The sequence below is a fragment of the Gymnodraco acuticeps genome, unplaced genomic scaffold (assembly GCF_902827175.1).
Source record: "Gymnodraco acuticeps unplaced genomic scaffold, fGymAcu1.1, whole genome shotgun sequence".
NCBI classification, from domain to species: domain Eukaryota; kingdom Metazoa; phylum Chordata; class Actinopteri; order Perciformes; family Bathydraconidae; genus Gymnodraco; species Gymnodraco acuticeps.
Window position 1 is genome coordinate 408,505 of NW_022990929.1, and position 18,337 is coordinate 426,841.

The 18,337-nt window shown below is 40.1% G+C and overlaps 4 protein-coding genes across 4 annotated transcripts; 1 reads left to right on the forward strand and 3 right to left on the reverse strand.

Annotated features, from left to right (window-relative positions):
* Window positions 1-15: 15 nt before the first annotated feature.
* Window positions 16-2,305, reverse strand: LOC117558170 (chemokine-like receptor 1). Its single transcript, XM_034234193.1, has 2 exons — window positions 2,056-2,305; window positions 16-1,494 (listed from the first exon to the last, which is right to left on the reverse strand). Exon 2 carries the CDS (start codon window positions 1,478-1,480, stop codon window positions 464-466), a length of 1,017 nt encoding a protein of 338 aa, XP_034090084.1. The 5' UTR covers window positions 1,481-1,494; window positions 2,056-2,305; the 3' UTR covers window positions 16-463.
* A 5,462-nt stretch (window positions 2,306-7,767) lies between these two features.
* Window positions 7,768-10,491, forward strand: LOC117558174 (iron-sulfur cluster assembly scaffold protein IscU-like). Its single transcript, XM_034234200.1, has 5 exons — window positions 7,768-7,953; window positions 9,135-9,248; window positions 9,629-9,739; window positions 9,853-9,931; window positions 10,019-10,491. The coding sequence occupies exons 1-5, from the start codon at window positions 7,852-7,854 to the stop codon at window positions 10,108-10,110; spliced, it is 498 nt and encodes a 165-aa protein (XP_034090091.1). The 5' UTR covers window positions 7,768-7,851; the 3' UTR covers window positions 10,111-10,491.
* An 11-nt stretch (window positions 10,492-10,502) lies between these two features.
* On the reverse strand, window positions 10,503-13,453 carry tmem119b (transmembrane protein 119b). Its single transcript, XM_034234199.1, has 2 exons — window positions 13,098-13,453; window positions 10,503-11,740 (listed from the first exon to the last, which is right to left on the reverse strand). Exon 2 carries the CDS (start codon window positions 11,722-11,724, stop codon window positions 10,870-10,872), a length of 855 nt encoding a protein of 284 aa, XP_034090090.1. The 5' UTR covers window positions 11,725-11,740; window positions 13,098-13,453; the 3' UTR covers window positions 10,503-10,869.
* A 654-nt stretch (window positions 13,454-14,107) lies between these two features.
* On the reverse strand, window positions 14,108-17,999 carry selplg (selectin P ligand). The gene is made up of 4 exons (XM_034234201.1): window positions 17,963-17,999; window positions 17,686-17,746; window positions 17,377-17,486; window positions 14,108-16,909 (listed from the first exon to the last, which is right to left on the reverse strand). The coding sequence occupies exon 4, from the start codon at window positions 16,899-16,901 to the stop codon at window positions 15,354-15,356; it is 1,548 nt and encodes a 515-aa protein (XP_034090092.1). The 5' UTR covers window positions 16,902-16,909; window positions 17,377-17,486; window positions 17,686-17,746; window positions 17,963-17,999; the 3' UTR covers window positions 14,108-15,353.
* Window positions 18,000-18,337: the final 338 nt, after the last annotated feature.

The window sequence follows — 18,337 nt, forward strand, 5'->3', positions numbered from 1 at the left end:
CATCAACAAACCTCATTCATTTATACTTTCCTTTTTATATATGCAGGCATCAAATCATTTGTTTTTCAAGAACATTTAATAGAGGGCAGATTTGATGGCTACAAATTAAAATGTTCACTTGAATTATGTTTTAGTTCACAGTCTGCTTAACCAAATAAGATTTAATATATACCATATTGTAAACATTTATTTAATTCCATAAAAAATATTTAATTAATCTTGTAACAATCAATTTGGTAACAAGCTGGTTTACAATCATAACAGCACATAAATCATGTATTCACTTGGGACTGTTTTGTCATGCAAATGTGTTATAAATCAGTAACAGTGAGTTATAAATAAATGTATATATAGGCAACAGTATACTGAGATAAAACATGCAATAACGGATGATTTTGTCAATTTTCACCAAGCTATAATCATGTTCTTTGATGTCATTGATTAGAACGTTTTCAACTTGATTTTAGATTATTTCCATTGACTTAGACCTTGAGTGATTGAGACCACCTGTACGGAAATCCTCCACCATCGCCTCCTCTATTCTCGATTTTAAAGACCTCTTCAGGTTTTTTTTAAAGTCATTGCCAATGAACACATAGAGTGCAGGGGATATGAAGCTGTTTGCTGCAGCCAGTGTGGCCCCCACCTTCAGGCCAGTTTGAAGAACTTCCAGGCTGTGGTTCATCAAGTCTGACTCTAAAATAACAAAGCTATGATAGGGGATCCAGCAGAAGAAAAATGACAAGATGAGTGCTGCCATGACTTTGTAAGGCTTTGTGGACTTCTTGGTCAAACTTCTCAGCTTCACACATAGCACTGAGCTGCAGAACACAATTATAAGGAAAGGAATGAGGAACCCGCAGATGAATCGAGTCAGCACCACTGCCTTGTGTCTGGAGTGGCCCATGTAGCTGGTGTGGCACTGAGTCACCGAGCCGTGCACTGTGGTTTGTCGATAGATCAGTGAAGGCAACGTCAGCAGTGCAGAAAGGACCCACATTAGGACAAGAACTCCTAGTGCTTTCTGCACTGTCCGGTGATTATGTGACCACACAGGAAATGATACCATTATACAGCGATCAGCGCTGATCAGGACCAATAGGAACACACAGCTATACATATTGAGAAACAGGGCAGAGGAAGTGAACTTGCACAACACCAGTCCGAAAGGCCAGTGTGAGGTGATCATGTAGAAAACTTCGAGGGGCAAAAAGGCACAAAACAAAAAGTCTGAAATGGCCAGGCTGATGTACCAGGTGGTGATGACCGTTCTTTTCATTTTCCATCCACAAATCCATATCACTAGTGAATTTCCTCCAAGGCCAATAACTGATATAATGATGTTCACTGCCACCAGAACATGATTCAAAGAAGAATGATAGGGACTGAAAGGCAGCAGTCCAGTTTTGATGGTGTTGTTCTCAGTTTCATTGTCTGGAGTGTAGTCAGTGTCACCATATTCAATATAATCCACACTCATGCTGGTAACTTGGCCTGAAATATGTAACAAAGAGATTTTATTATTAAAGATAAACACAAAGACAGTGTATGAAGAAGAACACACATCCTTTACATGAGTCAATTCAGAAATACTTTAGTCTTAAAATACAACATTATAAGTGCAATTCCTCTATTCAAAATGTTATTTAAGAATAAGAATTATCAACAGAATTTATAAGGAGGAAGTATCGACAATTAAAAGTACACATTATGCATGTTTTATTATACAAGTCATATATCATAATAAAAAAGTACTATTGTTTTTATTACCTTTATTGTTAAAGGTTGTCAATGTTAAGCCAATTTAAGATAGTTTGTTAAAAACTTGGTAGATTAGGAGTACAATGCTGATCATATCATATAAGCAAACCATGCTTTTTTTTAATGTAGAACTTTAATAGTAACTATGGATGCCGTAAATAGTACAATATTTGCATCCAAAATGTAGTGAAGTAAAAGTATGAAGCAGCATTAGATAAAAAGTATGAACAATTCACAATTTAACTCAAGAAAATGTATTGAAGTATTTAACATAAAATGTTCTCAAGTACTCACCTTATGTCCTGACAAACGAGTATTGACGATGACTTCTCTTGTTTCTAGATGTCACTTCTCACTTCTGTTTCCTGGGAAACGTCCCTGACGAAAGAAGAGACGATGTTGACATGTCATAGAACATATCAGAATCTACCCTCCCATAATGTTCTTTTGAGGGTGAGAACATGTTCATCTTTTTAAGTGTGTTTAGTAAGTCACAGGGGTCAAAATAAAGGTTTTGTTTTAATTTGGGGTTTTCAAGTCTGACTACAACCTTTAATTAAACTGTTGCAATTTCACAAAGGGGATCTCCTCAAACAAGGAATAACAACACCAACAGCTCACATCCCTTTAATAGAGCGGTGCTGATACTACGTTTTACCAGAAGTGTAGTGTTTGCAAAAATGTGGGACATGGGTGATTTCCTGTTTCAGTATTTTGTAACTCATACATTTGTTCAAGAAAATACAATAGGAAAGATAAAGCCTTACAGTCTATCAGGAAAAGTATCCCACATAAAACAAAAATATCCATCATTAAAAACTCCAATCAAAATCAAATTGAGTAAAATCCCCAGTTCTCAAAATGTAACACAATCATTTTCCTCTGAAAAGTGTACCAATTTTAGGGCTACCAATGTCTCAATGAGGTAATTCAAAAACGAAACATTTTTGTAATCTGATTAAACCAGATTTGGGAAGATAAACTATTTAATGTTGTCCACCAGAATTTATGTAGTGAATGATACAATAAGAACATATCTAAGATTATTAAATAAAAATAATATTATAATAATTGTATATTTAATAACAGCATATCAGTCTTTAAGATTATCAAGATATCCAATACAACAAAATGCAGGAAGAGAAAGTCTAGCACATGACGAGTAGGCTTACATGCTACCTGTAGTGAACCAATTTCAGCGAGACTCACTTAGTTAACATTATGCAGCAGGGAAAGTAGGTGGCTGACTGTTAGCTTCCTGTCCTCTCTACTAGCAGCTCCATGCTAATGGCTGCTACAGGCGGTTAAACCTAATCACTTTATCGGAGAAACAGAACTTCACCCCGTCCGTGTTACAGTCTTTTGGATATGCAAATGAAAAAAATACAAATGCACATATCGGACTAAATCTCATGGCTTGCTCTGTAATTCAAACAGACCGTCCATGAATGCGGTTTCTTCGGTAAATGAAATTCTAGTTCTCCATTTATGTATTTATATGTTACTGGTGTTTTTATTCACTTAACGTTAATTCATGTTTAGCCTCTGTTTTTGAATTCCATCGAGTGGTAGCTACCTCTGTGCTAACTATGCTAATCGTAGCACAAGTGTAAAATATATAGAGGGATATTCCTGTAGAACACAATGCGTCTGTGAGAGGTTGGTTAAATAATCTCATCCTCGCAAATTAGATAGTTAGTTTGTTAGTTAGGTAACTTTGTGCATTGTTAGGGTCAATTTAAATGTAATATCCTCGACTACTAAATACTTAGTCACTGACACACCAGGGAAGTTGAGTGTTCTTTCCATGCAAAAGGTTACATTAAGATGTTAACAAGCAACATGTCATCACAAAACTAGCAAGGGTCTAAGGATAGAGGGTGTCGTTTTTCTCATACTGATATTCTGAGCAATCTGTGCTGTTGTATTTGCTGTAAAGTGTCTCTACTGTAGGCTATTTTTATTTTATGTACAGCACTTTCGCTCGACCAAAAATCGTTTACAAATGTGCTATATAAAACTTGATTTGATTTGAACATTACTTTTTTTGTCAGCTTTCTACGGAGCCCTGGAGGGTTCATAGAGAGACAAATAAATAAAACGTGGCCACGTTTTACTTTCTCGTGCGCACGCTTTAGTAACTCGTGCGCACGAGTTACTAAAGCGTGCGCACGAGTTAATAAAGCGTGGCCTCGTTTTATTTAAATTGAGGGATTCCTGTCCGTGAAAAGCTTCACAAGTACGTCGGTACGCAAATGCGCTTTGTGACACAAGTGACGGTACGCATTTCAGATTACGCACATAACCTGCGTACCAGTTATGTGCACCCCGTACTACAGCAAAAGTATTCTCCGTCGGGACTTCCTGCAACAACACCACGCCGTTATCAAAGATGTTCTATTGAGAAGACGATCACTACGTGACAAAAGTTTTCAAACCCGTGGCTGCTGAAATCAATCTTACTAACAGCTGTCTGTGCAATTTACTCCGCGAGTTGGCAGATTTTATTTTGCTTACTTTAACATCATTTTTCATGATGGGGCTAAGCCATTTCTTGGTATGGGTGTAGCCTACCCCAGCCATACCCTGGCGCTGCCACTGGTGGCACGTATGGGGCGGGCCATTCTGCACATGCGTTAAATGCGTTAAATATTTTAACGCAATTAATTCAAAAAATTCATTACCGCCGTTAACGCGATAATTTTGACAGCACTACTATTTACACTATTCATTCATGAAGCATGACGCTGCGCTGTCAGCACGCGTCTCCATGTTTGTGATTGGTCAAATGTTGCCAACCCTGTCCCTTTCACGTGAGCGCGCTCTCAGCCGGACAGAGAAACCCTGGTTGATTTACTGAGTTGATAATCAGCTTCGTAGGACCGCTTATCGACATCGCGTTTGTTAGGGTCAGTTAAGCCGGGTAAATCGAACATATCCAGGTCCAGGGTCTGTTGAACTGGCTTCGTCGTACAGGGCACTGGAGGCAGTAACGTGTAACTCAGCAGAATCTGAGAAGAGCAGCACCAGCTGCAAAGAGCTGTGCCTTTTACTGTTTACTTCACTAGAACCGCTGAATAGAGATCGAGGCTGCTACGTTTAACCACACACACCTATACACACATCGAACTGAGTATTCCCCCTCGCTTTATGAAGGAGATGTCCTGTCACCGGGGCGCATGATGTGTGTATGTGTGTGTATCCGACACCACCGGCATTTGTTTTCAAATTACCACGAACAGCACACGCACACACACACACAAAACGAGGCCACGCTTTATTAACTCGTGCGCACGCTTTATTAACTCGTGCGCACGCTTTAGTAACTCGTGCGCACGCTTTAGTAACTCGTGCGCACGAGTTACTAAAGCGTGCGCACGAGTTACTAAAGCGTGCGCACGAGAAAGTAAAACGTGGCCATGTTTTATTTATTTGTCTCTCTATGAACCCTCCAGGGCTCCGTAGATTATATCTACAGCCCCTAAACACACATATTTTAGAAAAAACACACTTGCTCTGCTATAATGTCATATGTTTTATGTTTCTTGTCATTTCTGTTAGGGAAGGACCTGCCTGAAAGACACTCCTGCACCACCATTTTCTTCTTCTCTGAGGGTCAAGAAAAACATCCAAAAGAAAATCAAAAGCTGATGTTCTCCGATTTAAGATCAATACAGGACATTCACTAAGAAACTACACTTGTATTGTGAACAAAATATCTGCACACTGAATAGTTGTCTTGTCTAACAGGACCATCATTTGTTTGTGACATTGCAAATACACTCACTGGTCACTTTATTAGGTACACCTGCTCAGCTGTTCGTTAATGCAAATATCTAATCAGCTAATCACATGGCAGCCACGCAATGCATATAGGCATGTAGACATTGTCAAGACGGCCTGGTGAAGTTCAAGCAGCGCATCAGGATGGGGAAGAAAGGTGATTTAAGTGACTTTGAACGTGGCATGATTGTTGGTGCCAGACGGGCTGGTCTGAGTGTCTCAGAAACTGCTGATCTGCTGGGATTTGCACGCACAACCATCTCTAGGGTTTACAGAGAATGGTCCGGAAAAGGGAAAATATCCAGTGAGCGGCAGTTCGCTGGGCGAAAACGCCTTGTTGATGCCAGGGGTCAGAGGAGAATGGACAGGCTGGTTAAAGATGATAGAAAGACAACAGTAACTCAATTAACCAACCGTTTCAACCAAGGTATGCAGAAGACCATCTCTGAGCGCACAACACGTCGAACCTTGAAGCAGATGGGCTACAGCAACTGCCCATCTGCAGGTCCTCCTTCATCAGACCTGGTGCTGTCCTCCTCCTTGCAGGAAAATACATTTCTATCTCATTCCTCTCCGGCCAAACCAACAGACACAGAAGTCCATCGCCCTGAGGTTTCTCCACAGTCTCTGCAGCTCTCTGGGAACCACACTGTCTAAATTGAGCTATATAGTGGAAATGTATCATAAGTCTCCTTAAATTATATATAGGTCACTATAACTTTTATAGTCTTAAATGTAGAATTTGATTGGCTGAGACCTTCACTTTCCTGTGTTTTTTTCCTGTATATAGGATGCTTTAACTCTTTATTAAATAACACAACTTTGGTTAATAGGAGTTGTTCATTTCTTACCAGAAGGTGATTCAGTGGGAATTTCCAACACAATCTACCCTGTGAATATGAAAGGGGGGGAAATGAGTGTAATAAATGCTTTAGATAATACAAAATATAAAGTTGATTGTCATGTGGGGCTCAGGTTTTTAGGTTGACAATACTATTACTGTATTATTAATATATCATGTCTGTAGGTTTAATTTAAAAGAAGAAGAGGACCCTCGAAAAAAGATTGGTCTCTCAGTACATTATGTTGATTTTGTTCTTTTAAATTGTTTGGCTAAAGTCAAGGAGCTAGAACGGGTACTTACATTTTTTATGTATACAGTGTGGTTTCAACACGATCTTTGTGATTCATAATTTACTAGATTAAATTACAAACGTTATCTTGCTGTTTTAATCCCCTTCAGAATGTACAAAAGGATATATATATATTGACAATTTGGTGGTAATGATGTAAAATGATTTACATTAATTAGCAAATATCTTCCTTTGTTCTGACCTCTAAACTACTGTTACAAGCAAATTAATTTGCAATAGTTAGAGCTAAAAAGGTAGGGTGATATGTCTTTCCCAACCACTGACATATTCGCTCAGGTGTGATTGTGTGCAGGGCCTCAATAACTAGGCAGGTGACCGGTGATCAGTCAGGATCTCAGCTATAGCTAATTCTCTCACTGAAGTTGGTTCTCTACCATTACCCATAATTCATATTCATATTTTTGTCACATCCCAACATTTTTTTTCTCATGTGGCCCTTACCCTCTCCGTAGTAACACACACAAACCAAAAAAACAATCGACAGTGAAAACCATGGTGTTCTATTTTCATTAAAACAGCCAATTATACCCATTCCCAGGAAATTGTTTCATAATGCTTTTTAGTGGTGGTGAAATAAGTGAAACAACAATGTACCAAATACTAATTTGAAAAGGAAGGTCCAGCATTCTCAGTTTGAGAAAGATAATGATTACAGTACAGAGCTATTTTAATTATATCTTTCTAAGTTTGACAATGTTAATACATTATGTATATTATTTATGTAACATTTTCCATAATCTTTACAATAAAAATCCATGTTGATTATGTTAAAGATTTATAACAACATTTTATTTTGAACATAAGGATGGGATGCACAGAACATAATTATCTTTCCTTCAAGTCCAAAACTAATAAACATGGTTCATCATCATCAAAAAATTCATTTGGTTTATTGTAAAATATTAACAGTCACTGTAAAAATGTTGTCCAAAAATAAATTATGAGGAATGCTACTTCTTTCATAAATGTTACGTATACGTTGCTCTTATCATTCATAACCTATGTTTACAAAAAAGTGTTTGTTTACATAAACCGGGCATGCGCAGACGCGACTACTTAAGCCCCTCCCCGAGCAGTGACGTGTGCACACAGGTTGCACAAGAGGCTTCTAGCTGCCCTCTACCAAACTGCGACATTCGTCTAAATTGTCAACATGGCGGGTACCGTTGTTAAAACATGTCTCAGTCCTCTGGCTCTTCTCACAAGGAGGCTCTCAGCTCCGGAGTTCATCACCCAGTGCTGCTACCACAAGAAGGTAAAACACTTATTCTAGCCTCACCATGGGGAGAGTTCACTTTATGCTAGCTGCTGTTAGGCTAATGTTTACTCACTATTACCACTAGCTTGGAGTAGTAGCGGCTTAAATGGAGTATCATGAGAAACGGGGTTACATTGCTCATACAATTAGAAACAGCTGGTTAACCACCGACAGCGTTATGTTAACAACATGGTTTCATGCTAGCTTGTCAGTAAATCAGGACGTCACTAATCTAATCAGATGGCCACTGCCAAAACTTTAATACTTGAATTACATCTGATTAATGAGCTTTATTCAGAGTGCTAGAAACCTGCAAATCTTCTGTTACATAGCCTTCCTTAGGAAAATGTGTTGTTTTGTTCTTGATGCAATGCAGCATCATAAACATGTCGAGTTAATCCACATGTTCAGTTTGGGTTTCATTGTACAATGTGATCCTCTGATGCAACATGGAGAGAGTGATATAATTGATTTATAATATAATATTGGTAAACGGCATCTCTCTAAATGTTTAAAACTGCTAAGGCCTATACCTTTTTGTTTCACGTGCTTTTATTTGCTGTGACGTACTTAGCTTTATATTTAGCATAATGGTTCGGCATCTTCTAGCATTTAAAGATGTAAACAAAAAATATCCTTAAAAGATCATAAAGTAATTTGTTTTAAATAATCAATTCTAAACAAAAATAGTTTTTTCTAAACACATTTTTTTTTTTAAAGGTCATACATTTGTGTAACTACATTTTAAGGACAAACACAAACTTACTATGATAAAGGGTGCAAATGTAAGGCTTTTTTAAGGTTATTTTGTGATACAATCTCATACACTTTATGCTGTGTAAATCAGAGTGACTCAGCAGAATTAGGGGGAGGAGGGCAGGATGCAGCAGTTTATTTAGTTGACATTGAAATCTGGTCCTAATCTGTTTATTCCAATGTCTCTTCCGTAATGGTAAACACTTGCAGTTGTATAACAGAGATGCTCATTACATCTGTTATACATTTATAACAGTATTGTGGAATAATGTCATCAAACAGAATCAGAAATAATTTATTTATCCCCAGGGGAAATTAGATTTTGTAAAAGTTGCTCCATTTTCCAACAATTATGTCAAATATGTATTTTATTGTGTACTTGCTAAAACTGAATTTGACATTACACTCGTTTCTTTCTATAGGTGGTGGATCATTATGAGAACCCAAGAAATGTGGGCACTCTGGACAAAAACTCCAAGAATGTAGGGACTGGTTTGGTTGGCGCTCCAGCCTGTGGAGATGTTATGAAGCTCCAGGTAAGTTTGTCAATAAGCATGGATGGATTACACCCTTTATTTATACACACAGCCATTAAGACTGATTTATATTCACACATTTAAAAGTACTTAGAGGAACGACACATTGTGCACAGAGAGATTACATTTGTCTTTACCAAGATGATGGTACTAAGTCTTATATTATTTATTTATGCATTGCTATAAAGCATTTCCCTAGTTATATTTTAGAAACAACACAGAATGTAATTTAGTTGAACAGTAGCAGGAACCATTATGGTAAGCCACTGGTATAAAAAGGGAATTGTTACTTGTATGTTTAAGAACAGGATCATTATCGTTTACTTATACAATGGAGTACTTTCTTCCTTTGGCATTTGATTACATTCTCATTTGGACAGATTGAGGTGGATGACCATGGGAAGATTGTGGATGCCAGGTTCAAAACGTTTGGCTGCGGCTCTGCTATCGCCTCCAGCTCTTTGGCCACTGAGTGGGTGAAGGGGAAATCTGTGAGTGAACACATTAAGGACACTTGTCTGCCTCTGGAGATTGTGTCCTGTATTTCTTTTTATCCTCTTTTGTTCAAGTGTTGGTTACTTTATCTATGTGCTTTTCTTTTAAGGTGGACGAAGCTTTGACAATTAAGAACACTGACATTGCCAAAGAGCTTTGTCTTCCACCAGTGAAACTTCACTGCTCCAGTAAGTTTTGAGAGCATTTCTCATTATATTCTTCCTTTCCAAACTATTCCACACATGTATGTATATCTAATATGTCTTTCTCCTCAGTGCTTGCAGAGGATGCCATCAAGGCTGCCCTGGCTGACTATCGCCGCAAACAACAGGACGACCAGCAGGAGGCAGTGAGGGCCAGCGTTTAAACGCAGCGCCTCACAGTGAGCTGGGTGACCACTGGTTGCTATCTGCTGCCAAGAGGAGAAGTAGCAGTAGTCCAACATCCTCAATTCCCTGTAGTATTGATGAGGCACACCTAATATGTTGATGCACACCATCGTCAACCCTCGTAGCAGTATAACAACAGGCTTCCGTGCTCCTCTAACCCTGCATACTGTATCGTATAGCCTGTCACGTAAACGCACAATGTAAACACTGTTTGGGCTGTTGATACAAAAGTGAGCCTTATTTTTGGGATTGTGTTTGGGGTGTGATGGAGATAATGATGAAAGCTAAGAGCTGTATCCTATATGCACCCTAAGCACTGACCTTTTGATATGCAATAAAGTAAAGTGGCTTGAAACAATGAAAGGGTCCATTTGTTTTAAGTGTTATTTATGGTTGTTTAGCAATCCTTCCTTGACAGTCTGCAATAAAAGTATCACCAAAACCTCTTTTTGGGAAGTGGTTTTCTTTACCGGTCTCATTTTAAACATGTATGTACTGATCTGTCAATACTTTTGCAGAAGTACATAATATTTAGGACGTACATTGAAGTTATTACACACGTGCTGAACCAGATTTTGATGTAGTTTTGAGAGTCATGTTTGGCATATTGCAGGAAATAATTTTCTGAGCAAAGCAACACTTAATATTAACATGCAAAAATGGCTGATTGAAATGTGTTTTAAGTTGAGTGATTGTCATTCCTGGAGTCAAAGCTTTAATGTCAGTTTTCAGAATATTCAGAAGGCAGTTTTCTCTCCTGCGATCAGCTGAAGTGAAGCCGAGTCATTGTGGATAATCATAGAGGACGGCCGGAGACTCCTGGCAGTCAAAGGCTCCTGTGGATCTTCTTCTGGAGGATTCGTCTCAGGGCCTCCTCCTGCAGCTGCTTCACTGTCAGAAAGCTCACACAGCTCCTTCTCCTCGGGGAGAGTTGGAAGCAGCTCCTCCAGGATACTGCCATCTGCCTGAGAGCTGTCCTCAGGACTCTGGTCTGCTACTTTCTCACTGGGGTCTCCTCCCTCAGCAGCATCGACACCTTTATTTGGTGTACGCAGCCTCTTGGCAGCCATCATGATGTCTGCCTGGAGCTGCTTGTGAGAGTCCACTGGCTCATTTTCCTGCTCAGGTACGGGTTTTTCTGGCACTTCATCAAAGATCTTAGCTCCTCCGGTTTTGTCCATGTGGTCCACGTACATTTTTGAGGGGAAGGCGGACGGATAGTAGGCATTGACTTTGCGCTTGCGGCTCATTATGATTGCTCCACAAATAATGAGGAGGACAAGAAGGACGAAGGAGCCTCCGACAAGTATAAGGAGCATGTTCTGCAGCAGAAAGTCCACCGCTTGAGTCAGAAAGTCAGTTTCCACATGGACGGGGCCAACAGGTGTGGTCTGGTACTCAGAGGAAAGGTGGCCAGTGGTTTGATACTCAGAGGAAAGGTTGTCAGTGGGCAGAGAGGAAGTTAAGATACTGATTTCTTCCTCATCTGTACTTCCTTCTAGAGGACTGTAAAAAGTTAATGGGTTGGCCAAGCTGCTGCTGATGCAAAACACCACGCAGAGACCGAATAGATGAAGGGCCATCGGGAGCATGGTTTCCCCTCAGGATCTGTAAATAACAGTGAACGGACATGTCAGTGCCATATGTGAAGATACTTTTCATACCTCATGTATTGACTTTACATGTGATTCACAGAGCTGAACATCTGTTTTTATGAAACATAAATGCCTGGTAATCCATTTAAAATAAAATGCTGCATCCTGTTCTAAAGGTATTTCCTGAATCCTCAAAGACCTTTCTTAACATCTGGCTGGAAGGATATTCCCTCCACTAAAGAAAGTTGCCAGGAGTCACATATCTATGCTCAATTTGCAAGTGACACCACATTTAAATCGTTTTTATTATCAGTTGTATTTGTCTAAATAGTTATATTGAATTAGTTCATGTTATTTTCTTTCACAAAAGTTGCAAAGGCCTTCTGGTGTTGGCCAAACACATACTAAGCTCTGTAACTTAAATGTACATTAATACATATTGGGATTATCACACAATGATAAAAAGCATTGATCCATTTGGTAATATATCCATAAATACTGCCTCTAACCAATATTCTATACTGTACATATCTCTACAGCATATCCTACGGTGGCCACCTTTTACGCAATTTCACCTGATTGTACCTTGTTACTTCTTCATAAAAAATGTAAATAAATTGGCTTTATTCCATCTCAGCCCTGAACTATTAGAAACAACGAGTGTACTGAGAAAACATGCTGTACAGTAGCAGAAACCCAGTGTACAGAGTTACACATATTAAGTAAGAGCATATTTCCCCATTTAACCGTTGTGGTAATGGCTAGCATATATATTAGACAATACAATAAAACTATGCCAAATAAAACCAAAAACTATCTGCATGGATATCCTGAAAGGGGTACGAGTGTTAAGGTGTTTCTGTCTTTCAATTTGGGTGACCTGACCCTTTAAACCCTGCTGTAATGTTTTAGTTGGATCACAACCAGCTCTCTGCAGTCTTGGCTGCAGCTCCAACACTGTTATCCTCATGCTGCTCCAGATGTGTGCAAGCTGGGCTACATGAGGCTCTGTCTCATCCAGAAAAAGGGGAGTGGGATGTATTTTATTTTCAGCATTAATCACAAACTTAACCCAACCAAATATACATGGCCACACATGTCTGAGTAGTCAGACACATACAGACATAAGGCATACACATGGAAGAAATTGTCCCTTGCTAAAAGGAACTCTGACCTAGATTCTGACTTGAGTGTCGTACAAAATATTGTCTCTTGACTTTTAATAGCCATTAATAATACTTCCTGAGGGTTGATGCTGCCCTGAATGCATCATGATGCTGTCACATCAGCCACTTTAAATTCCCAATTCCAAGAAACCTCCAATGTCTCTCCAAAAAAACCGTTATCAAATGTTGAAACATTTTACTCACCACCCACTGTGGCAGGAGAAGTCTCTCTGTTGGAATCCCCTCTGAGGGATGATGTGTGAAACCGGTCTGGAAAAAATAAACTGTGAGGGACAGACAGCACGGCAAAGAGTTGCAAATGCTCGGCGAGCCACGCCACTTCTGTAGTTTCAGATTTCAGGCTGGAGGTTTGTCTGGATAGTGCCTCTCCACTGTTCTCCTCCCCCTTCAGCCTCCCAGTGAGTGTCTGAGCTCTGCGGCCTTCACACAGATTGTTCTCGTTAGGTAGGAGTTTATAAAGTGCTGTGGGGGCAGGGACCCTCTCCTCTACTCTCCTGTGAGGCTAACAAGATGTGCATGGCATAGACATAATGACAATGAAAAACATCACAAACACTGGAATGTCATTAACTGCAACATGTGTTTCTCCTTTTAATATCTCTCTCCGTGATTTCTACAGGAGAAGCCTCTCAGTGACAGTCTGGCCTTATCTTCAACCTCAGCCTCTGACAGTGATAACTAACAGCAGGCCCGCTGAGGCAAAGAGAGTCAGAGAGCAGATTGTAAGAGTGACCGGCTAATGCAGGAAGAGGTTAATGTTTCCTGTGCGGACAAACCCCCGTAACAGTCAGGAGAAGGGGGATTTTTCTCCACAGGAAAGCAATTAAACTCTCAGTGTGTGTGTGTGACCACTTTAGGGGGAGTGTGACCGCCTATGAGAGGGCCATACAAGCGATTATATATGTGTGTGAATGCATTTTGGCCACTTCTGCTGTGTCTGAGATCAGGCAAAAGAAGTCTAGCTTTATATGGTCATTAGGAGCATGAGATGATGTCCTGCAAACTCCAGGTTTACATTTGTCTCAGCTCTGTTGATAGTCACTAGTGACTGTTTCAGTTGCACATAGCTCACTGTGAACCCCCCCCCCCCCTAATAAGCATTCAGGGCTCTGTTTTCTTTTTGCAGGAAGGGAAGTGAATATGAAATCCAGTCCAGCATAGGAGAGAAGCCTTTCATAAAATAGGGAACTGACTTGTTTCAAAGAACACAGTTTTATTGTGACTGTTTACCATTTAGAGACAAATGCGGACTTTAAACACCTTTAACATTGATCAAATAGCTGTTGTTTTCACTGGAGATCATCATACATTATTAGCCCACAAGTTTTTCTTAGTCAATAAAGTATCATCTTTTTCAAATAATTTCCTTAGAAGTTGTTAGCCCCAATTAAAACTGTTTGTTTACCAAATAACAAATTCCCATTAAATAAAAATATAGTGTAACTAAGACTCTTATTTAGGCATTACATTTAGTAGTACTTTCAAGAAATTCATTTGGATATCAGCACAAAACTAACAAAGTAAAGAGTGTCAGAAAATTGTTTCCATGTGTCCCAAAATAGTACTATTAGGTGATACCAAGCCAATGTTAAGCATTGCCAAACTGTTAAATGAAGCATTCTTTTAATAAGTTATCATAATATACAAGCTGCATCTCTACACCCGGATAAACAAGGCACATACAGTTTACCATCAATCATACAGTGAAGCCCTAGTGCTATAGGGCGACTGTGGCTGCGAGGGAGTGTGGTCGTCTTTCAACCAGAAGGTTGTGAGTTCGATCCCAGCCCGTGCAGCCAACATGTCGATGTATCCTTGGGCAAGATACTTAAACCTGAGTTGCTCCCGATGGCCAACGGTGTGTGAATGTTAGGTCCGAGTGGTACTGCTCTGTATGAATGGGTGTGAATGGGTGAATGACATGTAGTATGTAAAGCGCTTTGAGGGGTCGTAAAGACTGGATAAAGCGCTATATAAGTACAGTCCATTTACCATTTTACCAGAATAGCATCTGTAAACTGAACAGTGTCTGTGAAGACTAATCCCTTGACAAAACAAGCCTTCCTGTTGCTAAGTGAAATACCGTTAGGGCTCAGCTCAGGATGTAAAAAAAAAAACAGTCTTTGATCAGTGTCTTCATCCTGAATTGACTTAAAGTCTCTTGTGGGCAGGTATAAAAATATGCAAAAAACTCTTGCCTAGACATTTGATGGCCTGGACAAACGCCAGATATGCTTAATGGTGCATTAACACGAAACAGTGACTTTTTTGGTTTTGTGTGTGGTTCCTATGTCTGTTCCTTCGTAGCGATAGAGCATGCAGTCAAGCCAAACCACCAACATCCAACCGGAAGCATGAGTTCATGCAACTGTTTCCGCTTTCCAGAGATCATAACCATCAGTCCAATCTGAAGTCTGATTTTAATGATAATAATTCCCTCTAAACATAGCGGTCATTATCTGGAAGGAAGCTACTGAGAGTGAGGTTGTCTCCTTCATCCTCATCGCTGTCCTCCGCACCGTGCATCACCAGGACTCCGTTAGTGACTGCATTGCGTTGCCTCGAGTACGTGTAATCCCTTTCAGGCAGCAGGGACGAGATGCAAATCATCTCTGTGGCCGGCTGAGGCTTCTTCACTTTGTATTTCCTTGATGACAGCCTGGTGCAGAGGATGATGGTAGTAACCATGAAGAAAGTGGCCAACGCAGCCAAGGAGGAAATGGCGATGAGGCATTGCTTCACCAAGCGCCGGGTGGAGCAGGGTTGGGCCTCGGTGCTGGACGGGCTCTTTGAGACTTCACAAGGTGCTGTGGTAGTTACCGGAGTTTGTTTGGTGGTTGGAATTGGTAACCTTTTGGGTACACAAGCAGGAAGGGCAGAGACATTGGTGGTGGTGGATACATTGGTTGGGGAGACATCGGTGGTAGAGAAGGTGGATGGGGAGACATTGGAGGAAGAAATATTGGAGGTAGATATATTGGATGGAGAGACATTGGTGGTAGATACATTGGTTGGGGAGACTTCGGTGGTAGAGATACTGGAGTGGGAGCCATTGGTTGGAGAGACATTGGTGGTGGAGACCATGGGGGTGTACACATTGGTGGTGGAGACCATGGGGGTGTACACATTGGTGGTGGAGACATCGGTGGTGGAGACATTAGTTGGAGGGACATTGGTTGGAGAGATGGTGGTTAGGACAGTGGTGGTGGACACATTGGTGGTGGAGATGGGTAAATCGGTGGAGAATGAGTTGATGGGGGACTCAGCAGTTGACCTCAACCCTGCTGTGTCAGGAATATGTGATGTGGAGATGGGTGTTGTCTCAGAAACGGGCTGAGACGTAGAAGAAATCTCAGTCATGGTGGTGGATGTGGAAATGGTTGTAGGAGAAGCTGAGGGACTGACGAGGGTCTGGGTAAAGACTGGACCCTGAGCAGTATTAGCAGGAGAGGTGGTGTAAGACAACTCGGATGATACTTCAAGCTTATGGGTGGAGGTAGGGTGCGGCGAAGACTTTGCCAATGCTACAGAAGGTGTTGCAGGAGCACTTATATCTGTGGTGGTGGGTGATTGTTGATGTGTCTGATCCTCTGTAGGTTTTGCTGCCTCTGAGATTGTGGTGTGGGACGGATGTGCTTCCTCTGAAGTTGTGCCCTCTGCTCTGGAGGTTTGAAGTTGTGGAGCTGAGTTGTTTGTTGTTGCTGCTACAGAGGTTATAGCAACCAAACCAGAGCTGTCACTTCCGCCAGTGACGATTTTCATTTCTACAGTGGGCATCACAGGGATCTCTGCTGGTGCATTTGTAACTCCTGTAGGTTTGTGAGTTTTAATATGAGGTACATGTGGACTGGTCATCTGCTTGGTTGTCTTGTCTGGTTCAGGAGTTGAGTTTATTTCTGGGATGGACACACTCATGGACTCCATAGTAAACAAAATAGAAATTCCCCACAGTAAGGCCAGATATGTTTTCATGTTGAGTAGCACCATTGTTGTTTCTGAAATGACAGAAAGGATTACAATTTAGCTTTGTTGATTTAACTTGACATTGTGGTAAAAAGACACAAAAGTAGAAAACATATGTCATGTGTGCGATAGTGACATATTATGACATGGTCATGCGTCTTTCTCCACACCCATTGCTACATTTTTAGGAAAAAACAACTACTGCATTTTGAGAGTACATTTGAAACATATTTAAAAGGAGTCTACACAAACAGAATCTACTTTCAAATGTTTTTGTATATGTAAGTGGTGTAACCTGAAGCAAAGGTTACAAAGTCAGATGTATGAAGTAAAGAACATATATAAATTAACCTTCTTTCAGTGAATATCTTAATAGAACAAAATGCCTTTGGAGAGCAAGTTTAAGACGCTATTCTATACAATTACATAAAAGAAAATAGTAGATCTGAAAGCAGAAACGTATCACCAAAACTAAGATATTAACTGGTCAGTGTCTTACCTCGCTGCGGATTAAGCACAGGGATGGACGTGAGGGTAAAATCAGACCAAAGTTCATCTCATTTCAGCCTCTCAAGAGAACATACATCGAGCAGAATGCCGTCTGTCGCACTGCATGATAGAAGAAACAGGAAATGTTCACACACGTTTTTTTTCAGATAGTTACAGATACAAACACTCCCCTTCGAAACGCGACGCTTCAGTTGCATCAGCAAGGAAGTCAGATGTATCAGAAGAAACTTTTAATCTTCTCACATCAATTCAATTTTTCAAGATCTTCTATCTAACATTTTAAGAAGAAATATCTTACCTCATTATTGGAAAGTTAGGGGGAGCTCTGGTTAGGATGGTTGCTCTGCTTGTACTCAGTTCTGTAAACAGATCATTCTCGCATGTCAACTTCTGATCACACTTCTGTTTAAGATCGGAGCTTGTTCATGTTCATGGTTAAAAAACAACCCAAGGCCACAGTGAAAGATCACCAGCTACACAAGAACAATTCAACAGATAATCATTATAAGATTGATTTAGTGCTCTGGCTTAAGGACATTTAGCAAAGACAGAGAAAATGCACAGCTTGGACTCACCCTTTTGTATCCTGTGAGGAAAAAAGAGATGTTCAAGTGGGGCAACTGTAACTGTCACTTCCTGTGTCACTGAGTCATATTGAGATGTGGTTGATGGAAAAAAAACTGTTGTGGTTTAGAAAATAAAAAAAGTTATAAGATAAACTTCTGCTGCTTAATAATACTGAAACTCTATATTTTCTGTGTTAAGTGTCTCAATGCTAAAGATCATACTATACAAAGGACCATAGCTAATGACAGAAGTCATGTCCACAATTTTGTAGAAGTGCATTCTTTTGTCTTAAGGAAAACATGTTTTTAAACGTATTACCTTTTAATATGACTTTTTCAGGCCTATATTGAAAGAAATTAGTATTTGCTATTTTCGTCGTCATG

Coding starts and splice junctions, on each gene's coding strand:
- tmem119b (XM_034234199.1), bottom strand. CDS start 11,724: ATGCTCCCGATGGCCCTTCATCTATTCGGTCTCTGCGTGGTGTTTTGC.
- selplg (XM_034234201.1), bottom strand. CDS start 16,901: ATGGTGCTACTCAACATGAAAACATATCTGGCCTTACTGTGGGGAATT.
- LOC117558170 (XM_034234193.1), bottom strand. CDS start 1,480: ATGAGTGTGGATTATATTGAATATGGTGACACTGACTACACTCCAGAC.
- LOC117558174 (XM_034234200.1), top strand. CDS start 7,852: ATGGCGGGTACCGTTGTTAAAACATGTCTCAGTCCTCTGGCTCTTCTC. Junction 7,954..9,134: donor AGTGCTGCTACCACAAGAAG/GTAAAACACTTA, acceptor TTCTTTCTATAG/GTGGTGGATCATTATGAGAA. Junction 9,932..10,018: donor AGTGAAACTTCACTGCTCCA/GTAAGTTTTGAG, acceptor CTTTCTCCTCAG/TGCTTGCAGAGGATGCCATC.